The sequence below is a fragment of the Heliangelus exortis genome, chromosome 2, assembly GCF_036169615.1.
Source record: "Heliangelus exortis chromosome 2, bHelExo1.hap1, whole genome shotgun sequence".
Lineage (NCBI taxonomy): Eukaryota > Metazoa > Chordata > Aves > Apodiformes > Trochilidae > Heliangelus > Heliangelus exortis.
In genome coordinates this window covers 41,094,605-41,121,750 of record NC_092423.1, presented here as the reverse complement: position 1 = coordinate 41,121,750, position 27,146 = coordinate 41,094,605, and the positions used below count along the sequence as shown (strand labels likewise).

General features: G+C 42.5%; 1 protein-coding gene across 6 annotated transcripts in view; it reads right to left on the bottom strand.

The window, feature by feature from the left end:
• Positions 1-13,495: 13,495 nt before the first annotated feature.
• RAPGEF5 (Rap guanine nucleotide exchange factor 5) overlaps positions 13,496-27,146 on the bottom strand; it is a 157,628-nt gene continuing 143,977 nt past the window's right edge. For all 6 annotated transcript variants that reach the window (XM_071735734.1, XM_071735731.1, XM_071735730.1 and 3 more), the window contains 3 exons: positions 25,170-25,234; positions 20,533-20,587; positions 13,496-17,204 (listed from right to left, as the gene is read on the bottom strand). In XM_071735734.1, coding sequence (XP_071591835.1) covers positions 17,086-17,204; positions 20,533-20,587; positions 25,170-25,234 — 239 coding nt within the window. In that variant the 3' untranslated portion in view covers positions 13,496-17,085. The remainder of the gene's footprint in view (positions 17,205-20,532; positions 20,588-25,169; positions 25,235-27,146) is intronic.

Sequence of the window (27,146 nt, the reverse complement as noted above, 5' to 3'; positions counted from 1 at the left end):
CAAAAAGCCCCAGCCCCTGACCCGGCTGTGCTCCTATGAATAGCTCACCCTTTCTTTACTGAGATGAGAGATGTGCAAGGGCCTGTGCCTGCCAGATTAGGAGAAGGAGGAGATAAACATCTAGGTGTAAATATAGTCTGTCTCAAGGAGATCTCAGAATGTGATAGACCTTGCTTAGCCCCAAACAGGATTTCATTCTTTCACAATGCCACCAATGTTTCTCAGCAATGGGCCACAACTGCTGAAAACAAAAGGAACAGAAGATGCTTGGAAAAAACCTTCAGGCTACTGCCTAGATGCCAAACAAATATGGGACCTGCTGCCCAAGACCTTGCCTGCCCTCAGGTCTGGCCCGGAATCCACCACCAGCCCTGGGAAACAAAGAACATCAGAGGCAATGGGCCAGGGCATGGGCTGCTTAAACAAGGGGTGGCAAGACACTAAGTTTCAGAAACTAAATTTCTGCCATCAAAGTGTAAAATTCAAAAGCCACCAAAATACAAACACGTCACTAATGTCAACAGAGGCTTGGGTGGCAATTTCACTCATCTACACAAATTTATATGAACTAGTATTTAAAGCTAACATCACATTAAATTTCAGATAGCAGCCACAGCATTAACTTTCTCCTGACATTGCATCTGATATGCCAAGCATGACAAACAACTACAATAATTCTTTCTTCTCAGTTTTCTTTCAGCTTAATCCTTATTGTACCCGGTATGCTCAAGAGAGGACAGGTCATGGAGACAGAGGTAAAATCCAAATAATGCCACCTGATGTGTGAAATGACACTGGTTCGCCTGGGGCATGATGGAGCAAAGATTAAGAATTCTAATGCACATGAATAAAATAATTAAATAATATACAATTTAACTGTGTAAGCCTATCAGCTGCAGGAATATTATCTGGAAAGTACACAGAAAAAAAAGTCAAGACTATCACTATTGTAAGTTAATCAAGTTACACAAAAAAAAAATTCCTGAGGCTGTATGATAAGGAGCAGAGCTGGAGTTCTTAGTTTTGCTCTCTAAAAATAAGGAAACATTGACAGCCTTACAAGAAGATTTATTTAGAAACTGTGGTCTAAACTTTCTGTCAAGTTCCAGATGAAGAAATGGCACTATCAGAGCAGAGCTGCATGGAAAGGGCTGTATACACAGAACTACACTCTTATACAGCCACACTGCAGTGTACTCTGGGGTGTATTCACCTTTTAGGTAGCTGTGAAAGTATTAAACCCTTGATTTAACCTCATGATATCTGATAATAATTGCGCCAAACATGGAGAAATCTGTTTGATTTTCCAATCTCAGAGCTCTCATGCACTTCTCAGTACCCCAGCTATGTGACAGATAAAGCCTTATATGATGCCCCACCAGAAAGCAGAGGCAGCACTGCAGCCAAAGGACTGACCTGGTCTGAGGCTCAGAGTGCAGAAGTTCAGCTCCCAGTTCTGTTATACCCCGCAGGAGTGTTTTGAGGCACTAGTGTTTAGTGGCACTAGTGCCACTAAAAATCCCTGATGCTTAAAAATTCAGGCTTACCTCCCAGATCAGTGTGCCTGTCACCCTGGCTGCCTATGTGAGGTGTTGGGAGATCCTGGTTCCAGGCGGGGCAGCTCCAGAGCAATGCTGATGCTCTGACCACAAGCAGATGGAGAGGAAGATGGCTCAGCCACAAGTCTCCTGTGCCCACGCAGCACCAGCTCTCAGACACCCCGTTGAAGAGCACCACTGCCACCCCCACTCTCCACAGAACCTGTATCCCTTTTTCAAATTAATAAACCTGACCCAGCAGTGCCAGCACTCTCCACCTTGCACCTGCACTGTAAGAATATAGTGGCCAGAGGGACCAAAGAGGAAATTTGGGTTGTGTTTCCTCCTCAGAGGGGAAGGAGATCAAAGCCCTATTTGCCACCTCCGTGCAGCTTGCCTGGCCTGAGTGTGATGCTCCTCTGCCGCTTCCCTTGATATCAGAAGGAAAGACACATGATTTGACTTGGCTATCCAAGTCCCTGGGAAGTACTATGGGCTGAAGGGTTGACCTGCCATCCACAGGACTTTGTACACCTCAGGCTGGAGTCACTGAACAAATAGGGAAAGAGTATGGAGCACAGGGACTAAGCCCCAGCCTCCCCTTTTCCCGTCCCACACACAGTCAAGCGCCATACCAGGATGCAGAGTCTGGCTCCCTCTTGTGCTCTCCCCTTAAACAGATTAATTTAGGAAACATGTTGCAGTGGCATATTTTTAACAGGTAGTCTAAAAGCACCTCTAACATAGGGATAGGGCCTTCACACATGCTGTTGTGAATTTGAAGCCATTCGGGTAAGGAACCCCACTTCCCATTCATTTGTGTATGCATGCTTTGGGACAGAAAAAGAAAGTGGAATAGGCTTGCCAAAAGGGTTTCCACATGTCTAATCTTTTTGTAGAAGACTTCCCATTACTGTCAAGCTGTAGCTTGTGACCTGTCAGTCTGGGATGCATTTATACAGCCCAGGAGGGCAGCTGCTCCTCTGCAGAGATATGTGTTTTGGAAGCTGCATCAGCAGCTCTCTGCCAGCATAGAGGTTACACATTTTCAAGGGCAGAAACTGAAATGATAAGACATGACATTTCCAGTGTTTTACAGAAGGTGTCATTGTTGCACTATTCTGCTTGACAAATTCCCCAGCAGCATTCAGCACACTGCTTGTCACTTCAGAAAATGAATTCTTTTCAATTCTCATTTAATTACAGTCTAGCCCACATTAAGCTCAAGATTAAATATTTCTTCTCACAGAATTTATCTATGTATATACAAAAATACCACAGGCTAATTCTCCACTTCATTTCCTTGTAAAGAAAATTTCTCATTCTGTGTAACCTTGCAGAATCTACCCTTAAATTTCTGGCCATAAATGGGACTCTCCTTTAACCAGGTGCCAAGAAAAAGCAAGATGGAAAGACTGCAACTCTTGTTATATCACACTATCTGCACATTTTCACCATGTCCAGCATGCCTGTGCTCAGGAATACTTTGATCATGACACATGCACAGAGAGTACAGAGGCTCTTGAGAACAAATGTGGTCCTAGAAACCTATCTAGCAGGCATCAGGAACCTGCTGGCTGACTCTGTTCAGAGATGTCACACAGAGCTATCCCAAATATCCTGTGTCTCTGAAGAATGCCCTATTTTCTGCTCGCAGAACTAGAGCAGGGGGAAATGTTAATGTATAAAAATAATGAGCCCCTAGAATAGCTTCTGCAGTGGTTCCTGAGGAATGGCCCAGGGTGCCAAGTGGCTGTCTCACTGTGATGTTATACGCTCCTGGTTTAATCAGCATGACCCAGGCTCATCCCTGACACGAGTGTTGCTGTAGGTATGTTTGGGAGAATACCCTTGTTCCAGCACTTCTGCTCCAAATGAGCCAAGATTATGAAGATGTCCTCCCAGTCCAAACCTGCCATAGGCACTCGCCTCACCCAAAAATGACTTTTGACTCTCTACATGCTTTCAGCAAAGCAAATGTGAAGCCAGGCCAAAGAAGCAAGAGTAGAATAAGCTGAGGACCACCTTTCCAGGGTAGAAATGGGCTGTTCAATAGCAAGACCCTGCTATTGAGTGGAGAAGAAAAAAGTCTGATCCAGTTCACTGTCAGAACCAAGATTACTCTTTCCTTGTTTGAAGCCCAATTAAGGAAATAGTAGACACTGATCCACACGGTTTTCAGATGTGTAACTTAACCCGAGATCTCCCAGGGACTGAACACATGCATCTTTACCTTTTGACAGCCTGTCTCTATAATACTGTATAACTCTCATATTACACAGAGACGAGTACTGAACAGGTATCGTCCATTCAGGGGCATGGTCATGCCAAGGTGAGAGCAGTAGAAATGTATTGCCAGCTCCCAGCTAGTGGGAACTCCAGCGTTTGTAGCCCTGTCGAAAGGACAGGAGCCCCTAGATGGCACTATGAGACTCCTCTTCCACTCTGAGCTCAGATGGCGTTTTCTTCTGTCTGGTTCCTTTTTGTTCTGAAAAAAAGACCCTTACTACACAAACGTCAGTTTCAATTACTTGAGCTCGCTTCTATGTTATGTATTTGAAATCAAGACAGGAAACTTGTTTTGATTTCATCCCAGCCTGCTCTAGCTAGAAATCCCTTTTTCGATTAAAAGCTAAGCCAATACATCTTTGTTGTAAAATACACCTGTACTACTACATGCCTCGTGTAACAGCATTTCTGACTCAGACTGGTGCCATCCCAATACAGTCAAATGATCTTGGTTAGCCAAACAAGAATTATGACCTCCACAGCTCCATTGTCTTGTGAGTCCTAAAGCACTTTGCTTATTCTCATTAAGTGGGCTTCAGAAAAGATGCCATAAAGCAGTGGCCTTTTTACAACATAAAATATCCAGGATAGGAATAAGATTGATGTTCAGCTTCCTTTACCCTGAGCTGCTCTCTTTTCCATACAAGAGATGAAGCCCTAAAAAGCAAGGAATCAAAGAAAAATTGCACTGCCACTCCCACATTAAATATATAAAATGGCACTGCTGTTTTACTGGTAGTTGCTGATTAGGAATCAGGCAGAGGTAACATTAGGATATCAGTGTCATGTACAGAGCTCACAAATGGTCGGGTCTCCTGGCTGAGACACTAAGAGACAATTCACCATCTTTGCAGGGTGTACAAAAGGGCAGGACTGGAGATAGGCAGAAGGAAAGGACTATGATTTGGAATGAAGGAACTTCAGCAGAAATGAGTTGCCTAGGGTGGTAAAAGCAGGAATTAGATTATGATTACTGCTATCATGGGCATTCATTGAACCACCAGGATGAAAAGCAAGGTATAACAATGGCACTTTGTTCAAACAGGGTCACACACTGCCTCCTGTGACCTGCAAAATTTCCCCTGCATCAAGCAAGAGCTGGCCTTGCTGCTAGGCCTTGCTGCTAGCCACAGAGCACGATGGGGATGAGGAGCAGTGCAGCACCCTCCAGTCTGAGTCCCCATCATCTCTCCCACGAGTTCCTTCATGGAATTATAATTATTCCTGAGCCTTTCATTACTCTTTCAGACTTGGTCAACAGAGTCTCAGGTATCTAGAAAGCTAACACGGGAGAAGACACGACAAGAAAACAAGACATTTTTCTTTAGAAACTGGCTTAAACATGTTTATTTTCTTGCCTCAATCGTACAAGTAACAAACTCTTGTTCTGAGAAGTACTACCTGTTACTCCAGATGTGAATGCTGGCATAAAGGAAAATAAAGCTCAAGTTCCTTCATTTGTCAGTTAACTGATGATGTAATCCTGAGAACAAGACAGGACATTTTCTCAGTTCTGTTTTTTTGTCAAAAAACTTTTTGTCAAAATTTTTATCAAAATATGCCCTTGTTGGCATTCAGCCTGAGGTACTGCAAACAAGAAATATAAGAGTAACACCTTTCCTTCAATTAAGGGATTCAGAGAAAAAGGGAAAAATAATAAATACAATAAAGCTCAAACCATTAAGAGCTGGTTGCTCTTGTGGCAGAATAAGAAACCCAGTGAGTGAACTACTGCTGCAACAGGCCATGAAGAAAGATTTAGGAGGCAGACTGTAGACATGCCTGCCTACAGGGAGCAAGAGGCTCCTGCAGCAGAAACAGCCCCCGAAGAGGTTGCCCCAAGGAGCCCGAGAAAGATTGTGAACATTTCTCCAACTTCCAGCTGCCATCTCCGTGCCTATGGTTGCTGACTGCATCACCTTCCTCTGTGCACATCGCTTTCCTTACTCAGAAACCAATCTTGGTTTCCCAGCCTGCTGCAGGAGGTAGAAGGGGCTGCAGAGGAGGAGCAGCTGTGGGAAGTTCACCCGCTGGGATGGACACTCTGCTGGAGAAGGGGATCTCTGATCCAGGAGGAAGATTTTCCAAGTCATGCCTATTTCCTCAAAAGAAAGTATGAAAAGCCACAAAGTTCACTGAGTACATAGACCATGCAAGCAGCAACCACTGCTGCTGTGCCAGACAGAAAATTGGGTGACTCTCTGGAGACAGGGAGGCCACATGCTGCCAACCAGAAGTAGTGGTGACAAGCTCTCCATGCCTGTGCCCTGCTATGCACTGGCTCCCAGGCTGTCCCCCAGTGTGCTCTCACTTCTTTGGCATTAAATGACTTTTGCTCAGTGTATAAGTGGTTCAGTAAGCAGCGAGTGTGGGAGAAGCACCAGTGGTCTGGAAGTACTTGGAGATGAGTGAAAAGCAATCTCGATGTTGTCCTAACTCCATATGACCTTAACCCACAGCACTCTGAAGTTTCTGTGAAGCAAGGACAGCAAGTCCTCTCCTCCTCCTCCTGGTGACTTCAAGCAGTTAATAGTTTCTATGTACTTTCAGATCCCTCCGAATGGCATGAAATGAATTAGTTTTATTGACCTTTTTTTAGCTGCTGTTAAAGAAGCACTCTTCTTCTGAAATCTAGGGAAGAACAAATCTTAACAGCCTGTGTAATGGCCCCAGGTTGATCGCTGATTACCACTGTGACCATAATCACATTACCACAGCAATTATTGTCTAGGGACACCCATAATGAACTGCATGTGTTAGGCGCAGTGTAAGGATAAAGTATAATTAACAAGTTGTGTGTGTGTGTTTCAAAGATGAGATTTATTACGTAGAGGAGCTTTGCCTGGGATGTGAATACTTCCCAGGTTCATGATCTGCCTTAGTGTGTGGACTCAGCAGCAGGTGCAGCAACACAGGGGAGGGAAGGGGTGATTAGGGCTTGCAGCTGAAGTCAGACTATCATGAAGGTATTTCCTGAAGTATACTTCTGTGTTACTTATTTGGAGTCTTTTGCTGAGTATGCAGTTTATCAACCAGCTAAAACTTAAACTCTTCTGGATACTTTTTCACAACTATAAGATCCATATGTCACAAATCCACAGTCCTTCTACTAGTTGAGTTACACCAAAATCTGATTAGTTTTGACCTTCCACACAGCAGAGACATTCAGCCTTTCTGATTTTTGCTGCTTTTATCAGTCACTGGTTTATCAACCAGCAACTTCTAACATAACTGAGTCCCAGATGCTCCCCAGTCCTATCTGTTTGCAGCTTCCATGTGTGAGAGCACATGGCAGCTTCAGGTGGCTGACCCCAGCTGTGCCCAGGGGGGGGCTCTGCAAATAGTACTGCAACTGGGGGTGGTCAGCCCATAGTAAAGAGGATGTGACCCATGATGGTACAAGGAGAGCAGACCAGCCCCAAAACCCCTTCCCCAGTGGCACCACAGTGTCCTGTGCCTGCTCCAGGGTGCAGCAGCCAGCACATCAGCACAGCCTCACCTTGTGCCCTGGTGATGGCGATGCTTTAGAGCTCTCATCTGGGGAGCAACTTTTCCTTTCATAGTGCAGTTCATTTCGAGCATGCAATATTTGGGATCAAAGCCTGGCACAAAGCAGTTTAAGTTGCTCAGGTCTCCTTTTTAAATATTGGGTGAATATAGGCACAAACTATCACCAAGATTGCTCAGAGCTCATGTAGAACAGCACTTTCTCCAGAAAACCAGTTCCTCAGGCTCACGGAACCACTCCTTGGATTAACCAGTGAATTCAGCCTTATGCCATCAACCCAACAGGCAGGGGATTTGCTTGCTTTTGTCAAAAACACCCAGCTAACTGCAGTGTGTTTGGAGAAGCTGCCCCAGACCAAATGCTCACACTGTAGCTAAGAGCTGTGGATGAGACACTGACTCCAGGGACTACTGACATATGAGAAGGCAGCAGTCTTTATTCCCATTAGCATCCATCCTAAGTTAAAGTGCCCTCTCCTCATAAAGCCTGAAAACTAAATCCATGGGGAAATGTGCACAAAAAGGCTGAACAGATAATCCCATCAGTCCATTTAAATATGAATCTGAGTCAACAAATCTAATAAACTGGGGTCAGTGGGCCACACAGATGACAGAGGAGCCTCTCACTGCTGCATTATGCCTCCCAGTCCCTTGAGCTCACACAGGCAGTTTTGATGCAATAAACTGGTTCTCCAGACATAGATTTTCACCACTAGATGTCAATGGTATCTGAGCTTTTGAAACGGAAAATATTGCTAGGAGCTGCTGGAAAAGTTTTATTCTATCTGGCAGCAGCTTTTGCTGCAACCAACCATAGCCAACCAAGCCCTTTGCTGGGTCATAAAAGTGACATTCTCTTTGCCAAGATGCTTCCCATAAGGACTCTGCCTGTCTCTCAGTAACACATGGCTGTATCAATGCTTTTTTTAGTTATTTCTGGAAAAGGATATCTACCTTTACCATGTTACTATCTCTCAATATCCTCTGAAGATCATTTGCATTTGTATAAAGCCAGACCAAGTTCCTTGGAGTAGCTCAAATTGCTCTGAGAAATAAATCAAGTTAGCAAAAAGAAGGAAATTAAATATGATTGGCTAAACTGTGTTAGAGTCCTCAGCAGATACTCATATATAAAAGTAAAGTGAATTACCTTGCCTAAAATGAAATCAACATCACCAAATAAGCTCTAAACAAGGGTGTCTAAATGCATTTAAGAAACACGTGACTTTTCTTCAGGTTTGCCTGATACTTTCCCCTAACAGTCCTCCCCTGGTATTTGAAATTTCTCAAAAACATTGCTAGTCATGCCTTATGCCTCTCTGCTAGCTCCTGCTATCCCATCTTCATCTATTTGGACATAAAATGTTGCCTCCAACCAAAAATGTGCTCTGAAGTTGGACCACGTAGCTGTCCCCTTTGAATGCAGTCATTGCATGAAGCCCAGCACTGGGTCCATGTGGCCTCAGTAACAGCCTCATTGCTTATGAAGCAACACAAACCTTGGCCTAGAAAAGGTTACAGAGAGCTCTCACCAGCATTTGTCAAAAGCCTGTATAACTTAGAAGGAAAGCACTTGGTCTGGGTTTGAGCCTCACTGTCCTTTGTCTGAATCATCCCTCTTTACATTTGCTGGTAAATTGCCCTCCAGGAAAGCACAGCTCTGCTTGCAAGCCATCTGTCATAGCTCCCAATACCTCTGTCTCAAGGGGCACTTCCCCACTTAGGTTAAATGAGTTTTGCACTCAGCAGGGTCAATGGCAGGACTTTTCCTTTCCTTTGTGGTGTGGGGTTTTGTTTTGGTTTTTTTTGTTTGTTTTCTTGGTTTGTTTTGTTTTTTGGAGGGTTTTGTTTGTTTGTTTGGGGGTTTTGGGGTTTTTTTTTATTTGTTTGTGGGGTTTTGTTTTGGTTTTTTGTATGTTGGGGATTTTTGTTTGCTTTGGGTTTTGGTTTTCTTGTTGTTCCAGTTTCATTTACTTCATGCCTAATTCTTGCAGTTTATGAAGAGGCTGTTTGCCATCACTAACCATTCTCTTAAAGCCTCACCTGGAGCACTAGCAGTCACTCTTAACCACCTCTTCCTCCTGCTGTGAACAAGCAAGGACTTGCACTTGTGACGGCGACAGCAGAAGATGAAGACAAAACCCCAAACTGCTCACATTTTAGAAGTCCTCATAACTTTCTGCCAAAAAATGTTATGGGACTTTCTGTTCCAAAGACCTCATGTTCCATAATCCCTCCCCTTGCACACACCATCATTGAAGACTCATCTACTGAAGGCAAGCTACTCCAGTGGCTGTCCTTCAGCAGGGTTTAGCTCACCTGATTCTACTTTAAAACATCTTCATTTCTTGCTCACATGTTTCTGTAATGGTTCATTACTAAATCCAAATTTTCATGCTAGAAAGAGTAAAGTAAGCTTGATTTTCCATTCCAGTTTCATTCTAGACTTGCTGTTTCTTGGCATCTCCAGATCAGCTCTGACTCTTTGCTACAGGGAGGAGAGCTGAAATCTTAGAGAGGAAGTAACAGCATGACCCTGTACTCAGCGCTGATGAGGCCACACCTTGAGTCCTGTGTCCAGTTCTAGGCCCCTCAGTTTAGGAAGGAGACTGAGGTGCTGGAGCAGGTCCAAAGGATGGCAACCAGGCTGGTGAAGGGACTCCAGCACAGATCCTATGAGGAGAGGCTGAGGGAGCTGGGGCTGTTCAGTCTGGAGAAGAGGAGGCTCAGAGGAGACCTCATCACTCTCTACAACTCCCTGAAAGGAGGGGGTAGCCAGGGGGGGGTTGGTCTCTTTTCCCAGGCAACTCTCAGCAAGACAAGAGGGCACGGTCTTAAGTTGTGCCGGGGGAGGTTTAGGGTGGACATTAGAAAGAATTTCTTTACTGAGAGGGTGATCAGGCATTGGAACGGGCTGCCCAGGGAAGCAGTGGATTCTCCATCCCTGGAGATATTTAAAAAGAGACTGGATGTGGCACTCAGTGCCATGGTCTGGTAACTGCAGCGGTAGTGGATCAAGGGTTGGACTTGATGATCTCTGAGCTCCCTTCCAACCCAGACAATTCTATGATTCTGTGAAGACCACACAGAGCACTATGGCCAGCCCACAAACAGTGCTCCATACACACAAACCCAGCACTATCCACCTCTCCCTGCAAAATAACAAACAGGCAAAAATCCAGGTGCAGTCAGATCCACGCAGAGAACACAAAGAAAGAGCTTCCCCCTCACCTGCTGGGTTTACGGCACCTCCTAAATGGCTCTCCTCTCTCTTGACCCTAAAATGAGGTTCTTTAAGAGCTTTAACTGCATGGTTTCCTGAGGATTGTTGTTTTTCTCAATGGGGAGACAGGGAAAATAATTGCCTCCATCCTGAGGAAGTGGGACCTGGAAAGGGTCAGCAGAAGCCTTTAGAGCAAAAGGAGTTTTCCAAAGCTTTCAAGGTGATGCCCCTTTCCCTCCTTCCATAGTCTGCCTGGGATAGGAGAAGGGTGAAAAAAAGACACTAAACTCCAGCCAGTTCCCAAAATACATGGATTTCAAGTGGTATGAGATGATTTGTACAAAGACCCTGGTGTCTTCTTAAATAAGTGGCAATACAGACCTTTTGGAGGAAGAAACAACTGCAAGTGGTTACCAGAAACACCCTTGAATGGTTTTCACTGCCATGGGCAATGAAAGTATAAACAAAGTGTGTAGACTGTATCTTTGCAATTCCTTGGCATCTGAAAGGTTCTGAGGCTCAAGCTCACTAGGGTCTTATGAAATCCACTGACCTTCCTCTATGCAAGAGGGAATGCACAGAAGAACACTTCTGTCCTTGCTTCAAAACTTGTTCATTTGGCCCACCTTTTCAGGATTCCTCATTTCTCCAGATTTTATACTTACTGCATTGCACAATTCTTTTAACTCTGATACAATTACAGCTATTTCACAGTATTACAGTAGCCACACACATAGGGTGCCATCACACAACTCTTTAGAGTGAAACAGTGATCACTGCAGATGTTCAGGTAGGCAGAAGATGACTTACCTTCTTCAGGTTTTGCTGTGTGTCTAACTCAGCTGCTATCCCCATGGTAGAAGAGAGCAGGACTCCAGGCCAGACGCTCTGCATGCCATGAAAACCCACTAGAATGTGAAACACAGGAAGTATTTGGGAGGTTTGCTTTTCCATCTGAGTGGGGCCTTTTTCCCACTAAGAAGAAGAAATCACCTGCACATAGGATATAACATTTGTTTCCATGCAGGTCAGTCCCTCCCTGCATAGAAGGCTGTGCTGCCCCAGAGCAAACTGCCCCCACCTGATGCCTCTCACATCCCCACAGCTCCTCCCAGGCCTCTCTCAACCTTTTTTAATTCAGTGAGAACAGATTGAGTGCATTGAGCAGCTTAAAGTGTGGGTCTTGGCCATTCAAGCTCTCTTAGGCTGACAGCAATGGAGGAGCTCTCGTTTGAGTAGGTCAGTGAGAGAGTCTGCAGGGACAGCATCTGGCGATCAGCCTCTTCTTGCAGCTCTTGTAATGCAGCTGGAGCTGTAAGGCAGCTGTCCTCAGCCCTACACCCTCTCATTTGCAAATCATCTTATAGGTATCATCACTCTTAATTTCCTGCTACAACCTCCTAGCAAGGCTGATGGCTGAAGGAGAGCCCTTAAGAGCTTGTATGGAGCCACATGTGGCTTTACCAACTGCGAGGTTAGGAGATACTCCCCTAGGCCTCCTTCTGGGCTACACTGTGGGGAGCAATGATTTCTAATGAAGGAATAATGATCAACAGCTGGGAACAGAAATTCTTCAGCTTGCACAGCTGGATCTGAAAAAGGATTTCTGGTTGTCAAGTGTCTTTAAGCATCATGTTAGAACTGTATCAACAAGTTGAGCTTATACTGTTATACTTATTCCAGTAAAAATTCTCCCTACTTGTATATTAACATTGACACAAACACTTTGTAGGTCAGACTTAAGACCACCCAAGGTGCAGGCACTTAAAAGTTTAAGTGCTGCTGCTTTGTAAAGCACTTTGAACAGACATCACACTGCTAGTACTAAGTGTTAGTGCTGTGTGAAATAGCCATGTTTGACTTCGTGGTATCCAGGGCTTGCAAGTGGGAAGTGTGGAAGGACAGAACAAACCTCAGCTGCATTACAGCACACCCTTAAGAGCTTGTATGGAGCCACACGTGGCTTAACAACTGCAAGGTTAGGAGATACTCTCCCAGGCCTCCTTCTGGGCTACACTGTGGGGAGCAATGATTTCTAATGAAGGAGTAATGATCAACAGCTGGGAACAGAAATTCTTCAGCTTGCACAGCTGGATCTGAAAAAGGATGTCTGGTTGTCAAGTATCTTTAAGCATCATTTTAGAACTGTATCAACAAGTTGAGCTTATACTGTTTTACTTATTCCAGTAAAAATTCTCCCTACTTGTATATTAACATTGACATAAATACTTTGTAGGTCAGACTTAAGCCACCCAAGGTGCAGGCACTTAAAAGTTTAAGTGCTGCTGCTTTGTAAAGCACTTTAAACAGACATCACACTGTTAGTACCAAGTGTCGGTGCTGTGTGAAATAGCCATGTTTGACTTCGTGGTATCCAGGGCTTGCAAGTGGGAACTGTGGAAGGACAGAACAAACCTCAGCTGCATTACAGCACACTCAGAGCCCTCTATGGGCTCTGCCTTCCCAGTTCAGACCAGTTGAGAGGGGGGGGAAAAGAAACTGCCTTGGCATGATGCCTGATGAAAGGGGAATGCATTGGTTATCCTCAGCAAGAGGACCAAGTGCTGATAAGTAGACTCCAGAGGATATGATGATGGATTTACTTGTCCTCTCTCCCACAGGGACTTCTCATGGAGGCTCCAGACCCCTCTTAGATTGCGCTGTGATGATACAGCACATCTGAGATCCCATTAACAACACCTCTGCTTCTGAAACTGCCCAGAATAACTCAGAAACAGCAGATCCCACCAACCACAGATGAACAAGCAGCTCTGAGGGAGACAGGCTCCTGCACCTCTAACCAGGCACATGCTGGTCCACGTCCACCCTGCAAACACAGCAAGGCTTTGGAGAACTAATTACTGGAAGTACAAGAGTAAAGTATTCCAGTTAAAAACAATAAATACATGTGATAAGCATGAAGGCACAGAGCCCAGACTTCATTAAGGTAGGTTTTATATTTTGAAAAGCAATATTAAAAAACACTGGAAAATGCAAGATAAATGTTTAACAGTTGCTTCTACAAGTTTTAACCTTGTATTGCTTGGCCATTTAGACATATAAATTATTGCTTACTAGCTCTCATAAATACACAACACAATAATATGTACAGAGGCAGACAAGCATGAAATATGAAAAGGGAAACATTGGCAACATTGATTCTGGTAAATCAGATTATTTCATACATACCAGGTCTCATAACGGTGGATAACTGCAAGCTGTAGTCCCTGAGAAGTTAGGTAAATACCTTGATTTGGGGTTTTCTATTTTATTACTTTTAATGCAAGCTGACAGCATTATGGCACTCAGAGAGAATGGAACAGGCAGGTGTTCTTACCTCAGCTCATTGATTTCATCCTAGTATATCTTAATAGTGTAAGATGAAAATAAATAGGCTATGCAAATAAATATTTATCTGCTAAAATGCTTAGTATTTACACATTTCTTTGTAATTTTACAGCAGCACGTCTCACTATTTCTGATAACTTTTTTTTTTTTTTCGCCACTGTCATGCAAATGCAATTTATTTCTATCTGAGATGGGACTAGAATCAAAAAGATGTGTCATAAAAGCATCTACATACAACAAAACCCAACATTAAAGAAGTATAAAGTGACCCAGCTTTTTCCTTTGTTCTGCCTAATTACTCCTCCTAGCTACTAAGGAAAATATCCAGAGTATTTAACCCCAGGTGTGACTGTGAAAAACATGAACTTATAAAATTAATGGATTTTATCCTATGCAACATAATTGCCTTATTGAAAGATTTTAAACTCACAAAATATCACCAGTGTTGGACCCTGGTAGAGGCTCTGCAGTGTTCCCCTCTCTTTCATAGTGTTTATTTATAGTTCTCCTCCCAACCACTACACCTTCAAACTGCTTGACAGTTTGCAGCCCAGTTCTGCAATGCTTTACCTGTTGAAAAAACTCTGGCAAGCCTTTTTTATTAGGCTTTTTAGCTGCAGATGTGGACTATTTGCCTTTTCTTTCAAGTTACACTATCTCTATTTTCAATGTGAAATTGATGCATCCAAGTTGGCCCCTCAGACCAGAAAGTTATATCCTAATTATACAGGTCACTGGGAAAATGAGCTTGGAAAGTTTTAGCAGTAGTTTGATTAGCCACAGTACAGTTAAAGAGGTTAATGCTGGCTGTTTATGCCAGCTGCAAGGGGCAGAAATCTCTTGATTTAGGATAAAATTACAGCAGTGGAGGCAGCCAATACCTCAGCTGGCTTGAATCCTAATGGTAGAAGCCAAATCCATCCATCTACTGCAACTGGTTTGAACTGGCAAACTGAGGAGCCTTCAAGGTGGCTCTGGCATGCTTTCAAATTGCAGCCTGAGTTGAGACTCATCTTTTGACTTCTGCTTTCTTTTTTCTTTCTTTTCTTCCTCCTCCTTTGATTTCCTTGTCTTTTATTCTTCCCTGGCAGTGCTGCTGCTTCATGAGTGGTAACACCCACAACAGAGCCAGACACAGTGAACTAAGAAACAGGCCCACTCTGTCACCCTCAGTGCTTTCTCAAGGTCCCTCTCCCATAGATTTCAAGAGAACAACCTGTGGACTAGAGTGATACAGCACATGCAATAAAGCATTCAGGCTGGTCTGCATACAGGGTGATAAAAATAATGCCACGATAAAAAGATTTCACAAGAGGGAGCTGAAAAACCAGCAAACCACCAAGGTAATGCACCTAGGGTGGGGATTTGGAGAGTGCTGTAGCCAGAGGAAGAACTGCAATAACATAAACAGCAAATTGTATCTGGTTTATGTTCTTACACTGCAAAAAGGAGCCCAACACAGCCAAAAAATCCTCATATGAACAGTTTTGGTCTGTTTGCACAAAAAGAGTTATTTACAATATGTGCAGTCACATCTACAGAAAAACATAGGAAATTTTACTCCATGGCCAGCAAGAGTTTATTTTTTTTTCTTTTTACTGGGTAAAAAGAAGATTTTTTTTCTAAAAAAAAAAAAAAAATCATATAATATTTGATAATAACAAAGTACAAGCAAATACATTTCTGAAACATCTGTTTCCTTTACAATAGATCTATACAATATTTCACAGATGGGAAAACCGAAAGCATTCTACAGATTCCCCCACAGACTACTTATTAAAGCTGCTTTAAACCAGAGATAACACAATGATGAAGAGCATGCTACTTCTCTATTCCCACATTTCAACAAGGGAGCATCTTCTTGGAAGTGTTCTTCCTCACGTGGAAAACATACAACAGAGATGGGAACGCAATGCAATGTCCTCCCTGCTCTGCAAAGGGACAGTTACCATCACTGAGTGTACAAACATGTGCCAGGCTGTGTAGCACACTGCACAGCACCTGTGGAATTCACTGGATTATTTTGGGGCAAATTCTTAGTGCTGGAAAACAGAGGTACGGTGATGGTGGTGCTTCGATGTAGGTCAGCTGTAGACAAAACTTTAGAAATGTTGCCTCAGTATAAGCCCAGAAGTAGGACTTTTAGGTACATGAGAATTGGTGTGGAGAGGGGTGTGAGAGGGACAGAAGCAGTAATGGGACCCTGATGCTGAGGGCCCGGTGTGTATGCAGGTAATTACGTTGGTACCCTGTAAGGTGTACCCTCTTTTTCCTTAAAAACTAGAGGTGTGTGCAAGTTAGGTGAAGTTTTACCTGCTGAAACAGTAATTCCAGAAGTTGAGTTAGGCAACTCTGAAGGCATTGCCTCTGAATAGACACCATGGAGAATGTAATCCAGGCAGAAAACAAAGCTCCTGCTATAATAATTTATAGCACGCTAACTGCAAGAGCTGGTGCCAAATCTGAGAAAACTGAAAAGGAAGAAAATAATATGTTTTCAGTGTACAAACAATTGTGTCCATAGATTGTTACAAAAGAGGGCTGGCTCTTACAGTGTCGTTTATAAAGCAAATTCTAAAGGAGCTGTAACAGTGTGAACTGTTTACTGCTGACCTCCACATCACTACACGCTCTTGAGTTTCATTTGAGGCACTGTCTTTTTATGTTCCCATTCCTGGTTATCTGCTCTATCTTAAATAAGATGCTCCAGTTGACTCGGGGGAGCTGCACAGATTGCACAGTATTTTTGGCAACAATACTTTGGCAGCCTTGAATTAGTGAGGTACATACTGTGGTGAACTGAGAATCCTTGCGGCATGTTGCTTGCTGAAATGTTTTGCTGCTGTGACAAGACGTCTCCTTTCATTCTAATACTGGCAGAATCTGCATTGAAAGCTACACTGGACCAAACAATATTTTCACAGAAATCAAGCTTCTGAGCTCAAAGGATGCTGCTCTGCTCCCTCCTGTCCTGGTGACCAGCAGGGATGGCATCAAGCTTGCCCTGCAATTCTGTGAGCAGCTCCTTTGCTGGCTCTTGCCTGATTTTCCTGCGCGTGTTGTGTGAGCTACTGATAAAACTCAGTAAACTGTTCTCATTTAGGGAAGCAACATGCTTGGCATAAACATTCACTTAATTCAAAGTGCTGCAGTTACAAGGTTATACGAAGCTGTGTACGCTCACACTCGCGGCTCTATCCTGTGAGAAAGCTCAAACAGAGCTTGCTGGTTGTCAATGACATGCAGGTGATGGACATATGGCTTCAGCTCATGATGATCTTTTGAAGGAACTTCATTGCCTGCAAGACAGGAGAAAGGGGATGAATCAGAAAGCCATATATAGCCTGCCTCTGTCCTGTGTGCTAAAAAGTCCCTGGTGTGCCAACCTGCCAGGTGCTAGACAGTCACTAAAAAGATGGCCAGTGATCCAAAGGACCTGCTGTTTCAGTGCCATGCATGAAATAGCTAGAGACTGGAAAGGGGAGAAGAAAGAAAGAAGCGGGCAATCCTCGGCAGCCAGCATGCATGAAGGAGGGACAAGGGGATGGCAAGAAACTGATTCTTCCCAAGTGGGAGATTTTCTCCTGCTGGCAGTACAGACAGCCAGTTTCCCATAAGGGTGGTTCAAAGTTTCCTTTGTGCCTTTCTGGCAGCACAATGGGACCCTGAGCAGGGGTGGGCGACCCAGCTGGTAACTTTTAAACAACCTTAACACAAGTACACAAGACACCAGGCCCCCAAATCATTGCCTTCAGAGCAGGTGAAAGGTGACAGCGCAGCAGACGGATACAAAAGCTCTTCAAAGCTTCTCTGACAGGCCCCTGCGTTTTGATCTGTTATGCTTTTGATTTCTGATCTAGTAACAGAGACAAGAGTCATGCTGTCATTTCATGGGATTTTACACGGCAAGAGGAATTAGCTGTGTAACAGAAAAATTGAAGGGTGGCTTGAATAGCAGATGTTTTCAGTTCCAAGCTTTGCTCCCGACACTGGGTTGTGGGAACTTGCTTGTCTGTGAAACCCTCCAGCATGGCTGGGGGCCAGAAGCAGTGGAAAAGGAAAAGCTAAGCCTGTGGCCACAGGACCCGTACCAAGACAGGCAGAGAAGGTAATGATACATTTCCCACATGTTGCTGACTGCTGAAAAATGAGCGAAGATTGTAGAGCTCTGTACTAGTCTATGTCCTCAAGGAAGTTTTAGTAACATTACTATAAATTAAAAAAGAAAACCTCTCAAAATTCCCTGAACCAACCAGCTTAACTCACACTCCCTCCCTCTCCTTTGTTTCATCATCATCCTGTTCTCCACGCTCTCCAGCTACATGAGAAGCTCTCCAGAAACCAACCATCCACTTGTTCCTAAAGAACATGATTTGATGCTGTGTAGGTAACGTGGGATGTTCTCTGTGTGGCTGCTAATGGTGCCCCTGGGCAGCTATGTTTAGGAGCTGGTTCTGAGCAACCCTCTGACTTGAAAAATATGGGAGAGAACAGGAGAACGTGATAAATTTGTGTCAGGATACAGAGACGACCTTTCTGTTCTGAGGGAATAGGATCCCAGCAGCTGTGCTGAACATACTGAAAAAACATTTGTATTTCTCATTAACACCTGAAATGACAAAAGCTTGAATTATGTTATTTGTTCAGGCTGCCCTGCCGGGTTTTGGATATGCTATTATTTGGGTTTCGGATTTAGGATCTAAAAGTATTATTTCCATTAAAAAGGCATTTCAGTCTTCCTTGGAATCTAGCCAGTTTCTAACCCAGAAAGAGGCTGACCTGCAAGTTCAATACACAACATGCTATTTAATAAACAATAATAATATTCCTTGCTCAGTTGTGTTTTTTTTTAATTCCTCCCTACAGTAAGATGCCTGCTGCTTTTAAGTCAATCTGGGAATTGATGTAGTAGAAAGATTCACATTCCTGAGAGTAAAATAAGCCCACTAGAAAAGGAAATTCTCCATAAAGTCTCAATAAATATTCAGTGAATTCATTTCACGCCTAAATGCATTTAAGAAAAAAAAGTGCCTAGAGGGATGTCTGTATAAACTGCTTTTTAAATGTCAGCTTCACAATAAATCAAGTCTGTGATAAAATAAAATAACAATCATATACTTCAAACTACTAGATTATATGATAAATCTCAGGTATTAACCTCGGATTTATGTTGTAACAGTTACAAAATCAGAGAGAAAAAAAAAGGGCACAAATGAGAAGGAAGATTTGCAAAGAAAAGATGAAAAACCCAAATCACATCGTGCAAAGGAACCAATGCTACTTTTTATGCCAAATAAGGGACACTAACTTACAGAGCCATGGTTTAGATTAATTGGTATTTCCTTCAGTATCTGGGTTTAACAGAATATAAGCAAATGGCATGTCCTTCTCTTTCCCCCTCATATATATGTGTATATGTATATAAATATATCATAGATATAAAAAATACATATGATAGATACAAATATATATAGATCATAAATATAAAAATAACCCAAGAAACATAATAGTAAGCAGCCTTTGTTTAAAAAAAAGACTGCACATACACAAGGTAGTTCTACAGAACAAATGCTGAGCAAAAACCTATCATTGTCCAAGGTACATGTATTTATAAGCAAAATTATAATTAATTTCCTTTTTGTCGGATTCCATGCTGACAGCTGCTGAAAATTCAACTGGCAAAAAAAAAATAAACAATTCAAACTCTGTTCCGAACTTCTCTTTGGAAAAGAGGTTTTAGTGGCATCAATAAATTATGTTTAGTTGCTTTGGATTAAAAACTCTAACCACTTCCTAGAGTAGTGTTGTGCTTTTCCTCTTCCCTCTCTGTGTGTTTAGCCTCTCTGCAGAGGATGAGCAATGCTGAGAAGGAGAAAAGCAAGGTTTGCCCTCTCTGACCTGTGTCTTCTGGCATGCTCCCATAGGGGTGGATTCTCTGAGGGCTAATAAGGTGGAAACACCAGAAAAAACCCCAAACACTTTTGTGCAATTGAGGCACTTGTAACTGTCCCCATCAGCATGGATCCTGCTCTAACGTAGGCAGAGCTCTATTTGCAGGCTTTCTCTAACAGGGGTACTAACACAACCCCGCTTTCTACCTAGCCAACTACTTTCATGAAACCCACAGGATCTTACTATCTTCAAGACTTTTTGTGAAATGTCCTTAAGAAACCCAATTAATTAAAAAATTGCTCTTGGTGAAAAGCCGTGATGATTAATCCCATCCTTTAGCTACTGGAAGCCAAGACAGCTGTGATTCTGTTACCAAAATACACAGAGTGGTGGGAGACTGAGGTAACTCAGTTGTGGCTGGGAAAGTGAGAAACAGCAGCACAGATCAGAGGCCTCTATTACTAAGTGCAGCTGGAACAGATCTTACACATTATTCTGAAGTGGTGAGATCTTTTGCAGGAAAATAATTTCTAAAAAATTTGGATGCTGCTTCTACAAATATATGGTAAAGTACAACTTCATCAAGCTGTGGTTTCTGATATACTGACCTTCCAATTATGATGCCCCCTTTTGCCAATAGGTTAAATTCTTGGCAGTCAACTGTAATAAACCTGAACCCCAAGCACCCTCAAAGCTGTACAAAGGCAAAATAAGCATCAAATTTTGGCTACTCACCAAACTGGTTATTTCTGCAATGTCTCAATGATCGAACAGTATCTGCTATCATGTGCTGCAAAGGAAATACATAAAACATCAGTGCAAAAATATGAGATGGATTGTCTCATTAGAAATGCCTGAAAGAGATCTCCTTGTCCTATATTGTACAGCAAAATGCAGCTGTATTAAGGTAAAAAATTAAGACAGTAGCAGACAGACTTTGTTCCTAGTGATAATACATGATGAAACAGGGTTAGTCTATAAGGTCCTTATGATGTCACACAGATAAAATGAGAACAACTCCCTAAGAGTCCATGGAAAGTGGTAATGAAAAATAGTTAAACAACAGCTTGGTTTTGCTCCTGTGAGTTTTATTAAACTGAAAACCTACAGCAGGAAAAACGTGTGGACTCAGTGGGTGCTTTTGGGTTCCGCCCCTGATTTTAGTGCATTGTCCAGGGTAGTCAGTGGTCTGTAATCTCTCTTTCCATCTCCACAGTGTGTGTAATCAGATTATAAACTCTTTGTGGCATAGACTACACCTAAAGGTATATTTGTAGAATGCCTATCACAATCAGGCACCAGTATCAGGCAGTTTTCTGCAGTAAGATAACCAACACCAAAATAAACCCCAAACAACCCCAAACAGCCTCAACATAGTAGAAGAAGCATCCTGACACCTCCACAGACATGTGCCAAAAACGACTATACTGTAGGGAAGCTATTGTAGGAAAAGCTGGTGCTAACAGAGATACTCAACATCTACTTAGATCAGGCAGAGGAAATGAAAGGTTGAGGTTTGGTTTCTCCCTCAGGCTCAGGTCTCCAGCTTACAAAAACTGGATTGTTCTCTATAAATCAGTGGAGTCTACTTATTTTCACTAGGTGTCACCCATCAAGTTCTTAAGGCATTAGTTATTTTCCTTTGTTTGAATGCTTTTGTGGTATAAAGGTGAAACTGGCAACCCTTCACCCAATTTAGTAACTTGAGGAATTGCAGTTAGCAAGAATTACATAATAGCTCGTGCAAACAGCTGATGCTCTTTTTCTATCTTCTTCAAAAATAATCAGAGGCAGCAAGGATTAACTGTCTTGAGCAGAGTACATTTAAGCCCAGAATGACGTAGAAGAGCTCATCCCTCAACAGCCAGAGAGTGGCTTACACAGCTCCTCCACACACAAGAGCACGTTTAATGGAAACTTCAGATTCCTTTCATCAATGAAGGAAAATATTTTTTCTTGTTACTGGCTGTGCCTCACTGGCTGTGAAATTATGCAGTGTCTTGCACTGATTATAATGAAGTTCTAATGAGATGATCTAGACTTTGTGGTCAATACTGTGAGCACTGGGAGAGCTACAACTTCCACGAGTGCTGCTCTTGAGATGTTTCCCTTTGCATTTGGCTTTTAGAAGTAAGAGAGACACCACTATCATACACATATCATACACAGTGTCATTCTTTGTTGTTTCTCCTTTGTCATCAATGTGGAACACCATCCCAAGAGTTGCTTCTGAAAGTGATGCCCTGCTGGGGGAAGAATCACTTTGTATAACACCCTCTTAAATCAGAATCACAAATCTCTCTTCTTCAGAAGCCTAGCTAGGTGTTTCTTTCTGACTGTTTGCAACTCTCTGGGATTCAGCTGAAATGCAGAAAACCAGCCAATTCATCTGCAAAGCAAATGCTGTTTCCTGACTGTTTTAACAGCTGCTTGCATACCATTAGTTTGATGAGTAACACACATTTCTTGTGGCCTTTCACCCCACTGGCTACCTAGGATCGTTAGCAATCCTTTAACTGAGGCTACCAAAAGCTCAGGCTCAGGAGTTATGCAAACAGTTGTGGGGGTTGAGAACCTACAGCTGCATGTACACAGACCTCACAGCTGAAGGCACTGGGTAAAAAGGTGTTATCTAAAATGGTAATGGCCATCGACCTGTATTAGAGTTTGCTGGAGTGTGGCTAAGACATGTCATTGCTAAGATATGAGTGATGGATGATTGAAGGAAAAAACTGCAGAAACATTTCTGTGAGGCAGCCCAGTAGCTACCAGGGAAATAGCTTGAGATGCAACAGTGTAAGACCATGTTTACATTTATTCCTTCCGACTCAGTTAAGGAAGTGGATATTGTAATAAAAATTGATCTAACGCTATTCTAGATTAGTTTGCCCAATAAGGAGTTAAATAAACCACTGCAATCCCTTCAACTTTTGCTAAAACTAGGTAACACTACTGAGAAAAGAGTCTGTTTCATTTTCTTTTCTTTGCAAATTCTCTTCTTTGTATTCTGAGTTAACTTTGTCTTCACTGCAATCACGTCATGTCAAATCAAGTTCAGTCACGGTAGGATTGTTGAGGCCATGATGGTCTAAGAATATATAAGGCAGGGATTGTACATAGAGAGAGAGAATCTTTTATTAAACCAACTGGCATAGTTGGAAAAAACAGTTGTTTAGACTGGCAATTCCTCCTTCAGATGAGGTGTTTAATGCAGAAATTAATATTTCAAAATACTGATCAAAATGGAGACACGAGAAACCATCTTTGCTTTGAAATTTATAAGTAGAAATTCTATGCATTTATGAGAGTAAGTTTCTTCCCCAAAGCAGTAATCTGCTATGGTAGAGTAATTCTTTTATTTTTTTTCTGCAACAGCAAATTTGCAGGTGAGGTTCAGTGGCTTGATCCAAATGAAGCAGGAGTCAATGTCAACACTAATTTTTCTCAGCAGAGGTCAGAATGTGTTCAGCATAGTATAGAACACTGAGGAAAATGTTCTTCCATGGGACAAAGCCCTTATAATCAGAACAGAAAATTGAACCAATGTATTTGTGATCACGTGTGATGCATCTCATTAGTAAGTTCATGCACGTTGACTAAATTCCTTAGCATCCAAATGAACCAGTGAACTCCTGCCTGAGTTTCCACTACACTCATATTTAAATCTCTCCTAAGCTCCCACTTCCTAAGCTTGCACTATTCCCTGCATTCACATGTACACAGGGCTCCCTTGAGACAGCAGGTTCCAGAGGGCGTGATCTGACTAATCATTTGGAGGAAGTGTCAGTTTGAACAACCCTTACTCCACCAACCATCACCTCAGTCTCTCCCCCCCTGCTATTTAAAACTCCCATTATCCATTTGCATGGAAAAGGTGAAATCTCGGCTCACTGAAGTCAATTAGCAAAGCTTCCACTGCCTCTGGAGACACGATGGTGACAGCAAGGATAGGAAATCTTTCCAGGCAAGCCTAGCATACATTAAATGTATACATGACTAAACAAAAAAACAAACTAACAAGGTCTGGTAAAGAGTGGAACAAGACTTGGATCTTACATATTCACTAAATAAATATATGGGCCAGTGGGGGGATTTCAGTAACCATTATTGTGCATCAAGGGCTAGTTTAATTTACATGTTAATTGGATGCACTTCATGGAGGCAATGAAGAAGAACATGCTAATGAGTTTTATGCAAACACCTAAAGGTCAAACAGTTAATGGACTTGGGACAAGAAAACCTTTCATTAAATGCAAACCAGTGTTCTCATGAACTCTACGAGAAAAGATACAGAAATCAAATACAAAACACAGAAAGAGGAGCTCAGGTTCAAAAGTCAAAGTCTACATCTGCTTGCAAGTTGAAAGACAAGTATATTACGACAGGATGTGAAAAGAAGTTCAACATCTGGTTCATTAATAAGTCCATGGGTGCACGTTCATTCCCAAACAAGTGTAAACACATGGATAAAATAGTTGGGAATATTGCACCAGGCACAACCATCTGGACTAACAGTCCCATGACACACCTAGAGCAACTGGGAAGAACATTTTGGTGTCTTGATCAAATACTTCAGGCAAAAAAAAAATATAATCAAAGCTTCTCCACTCCACCATTGTTCAGATTTATAAACTGTGGCTTTCAGTGCTACAAGGATGTTATCAACAAAGAAATGGAAGATGTAAATTAGAGAAATCAAACCTCTATCAGTAATATCATGACAGAACAGATGTCATATGATGTCTAGAGTAGATGTGGCCAAATTTACAATGCCAGTAAGTGCCCTTCTACATAAAAGTTAGCATAGGGGTATTTACAGTCAGTTTAAACCATATTTGAGGCATTAGCTTCAACACCTAACATAGATCAAAAATTTTACTTTCATTTAAGTTCCCTGGAATTAGCATACCACTGGCAAGTGTTAAAGTAGAGCAACCTTTTCTTTAGTTCCTTCAAGGAAAAAAAAAACAAAAACACACCAAAAACCAACCTGACAAAAAACACAAAAAAACCCCATAATTGAAAGAAAGACAAAGCAGGAGAATAAGAGTATTTAAATGAGGAGAAACAGGCCAGGGGGTGGTGAAAAGGAGAGAAAACTGAGTGGACCATGTGGCACCAATGCTGACCCTCACTGACTTAGTCGTTTTACACAGATTTCATGGAAAAAGGATGAAAAGAGAGAGGATCACAGGAAAGGGGCAGAGGAGTTCAACTATTAGGTGTTTTATCCTGTTTTCTTTTTTTTACCCCTGTTTACTTTTTCATGACTCAGCCAGAAGAAAATGGTTTAGTCGTACAAGATAAGGAGGGGAAAGGGAAGAAGAGAATGTGAATCTCTTTCAAAAACAGGAAAGATAAAATTTGCTTACCAGCTTTTCAAAGTTAACCAGGTTATCCAGAAAAGTTTTATTTCCTTCATGGATGAATGTTACATCTGAAAAAAATAAAGGAAAAATAATTATTTTTTCATGCAAAGAAGTTAAATGACAAAATAGCAACAAAAGACAGGGGGAAAAAAGAGGAAAATATTTCATTAAGGATTGACATAGTATATTACAAAGAGGAATGAAAGTTTGGTATAGTAACATGCAGAGATAAACAAATAACACTGTGTACATGTCAAAAGAAGAGGGTTTTCAAGTGGGAGCAAGGATTTCTTACTCAACCTGGTCTGTGTTACTTCTGGGGTGCATATCCTACAGAGGATGGCTGGGAGCATCCCTGGGTTCTACAGCCACCTGTGGCACTGATCCAGCCATGCTGCCCCTGACTGTGTCTGGGCTGGGGCTGGTGGGTCCCTGAGCCCCAGGCTCCACAGAAGAGCTGCCAAGATGCTGGAGTCAGCTTTGACACCCTTTTGTCTCTCTGTGGGACATGATGACCCTGAAGTCCCTCACAGAGATGCAGGCTGTGGCAGTGACCAGCCAGGGAGGTTAAGCACATGCCACCAAACTGAAAAGTTCAAAGCCTTGAAACAAGCAATGCAGCTGGGGAAAAACACTTTTACGCACTGTTGTGGGTGAAACTTTGTAAAGGCAACACAAAGGTCAGTGAGAGGAAAAGGAAAAGGCCTATAATTGGCTCCAGGAAAGGAACTGAACACAGTGTAATCAACTAGGGGAAGAGGGAATATCAGGCCAAACAAATGTTTCTTAATTTAGAGTACAATTAAAACATTAACTCGAGGTAATTTTCTTCATTTTCCTAATGCATAATAGGACACAAAGTGAGACCTATCTTGGACATGAAGCTCCAAGGACATGGGCACTGAAGTTCTGCCTCCAAGAGTATATTCTCAGGGTCACTGAAAACACTATCAGGAGCACAACCACACAGTGCAGGTACTCAGGAGTACCAGGAGAAGAAAGGACTGTTTTAATATGGCAGCACTCCAATAGCATTACTTCTTGACAGCCACAGCTGTGTCTGCCAGCAGGGAAATCTCACACAGTAAATGGGATACATCCCCCTCTCAGCAGAGGTGTCAACCTCCAAACCACTGATCTAACTGCTCATTTCTCCTATGCTCATCTCTAGGACTCCCTCTAATATCCACTGCTCCTGCTTTGTCACTCCTTCCACTACCCCCCTCCCCAACCCCTGCCTTCATCATCCCCCGAAACAGCCAACCTGATTTATTTCCTTTTGTTTCAAAGACTTGCTATGTGTTCAAAGGGCATTTTATAATTGCTCAGAGTGAAAATGTTAATGGCTTCATATGCCAGTGGAAACCCAGGGCTGGGAATCATTAGGCAGAGCTCTGTGTGAGGGGTGATGGAGAGTTCCTGTGTCCCCAGGGTGGCTGAGTTGGGATCTGCCTGAAGCCGGCAGGATGCCAGTCTGGGCAGGCAGGATGCCAGCTCAGCCTTGCCAGGTCCAGCAGGCACTCCTGAGTAATTGGGCAAGCATGGAATATGCTGGGGATGCCACCAGCACCTCTCTGCCCCTGAGCAGCATCCTAAAAATCAGGGGGGAAGGAGGGAGTGAGATCCTCCACTCTCCTCAGTGCAGTTGAAAACAACATCACTTCTAATGAAGAACTTACACTGGAAGCAGAAATTTTCACACATTTTTTAAAGTCAGTGACATCTCAGAGGGTGGAAGGAACAGAAATTTGCTTTGCAGCCAACAACTAAGTCTAGATAAATTCAGTGGAGCAGAAAATTGCATCTGAGCTATGTTGTAAGGTTATATATTTTATTACATATTTGAAAAATCTGCCTGATTTTCACAAGCTTTGTCTGTGTGCTGTAAGAAAGCTTTACATTTAAATTTAATTAACTTTAAAAGGACACTACAAAGTTATTTTTCATAATTAAAGCAGGGTTCTTAATGATTTTCATTTA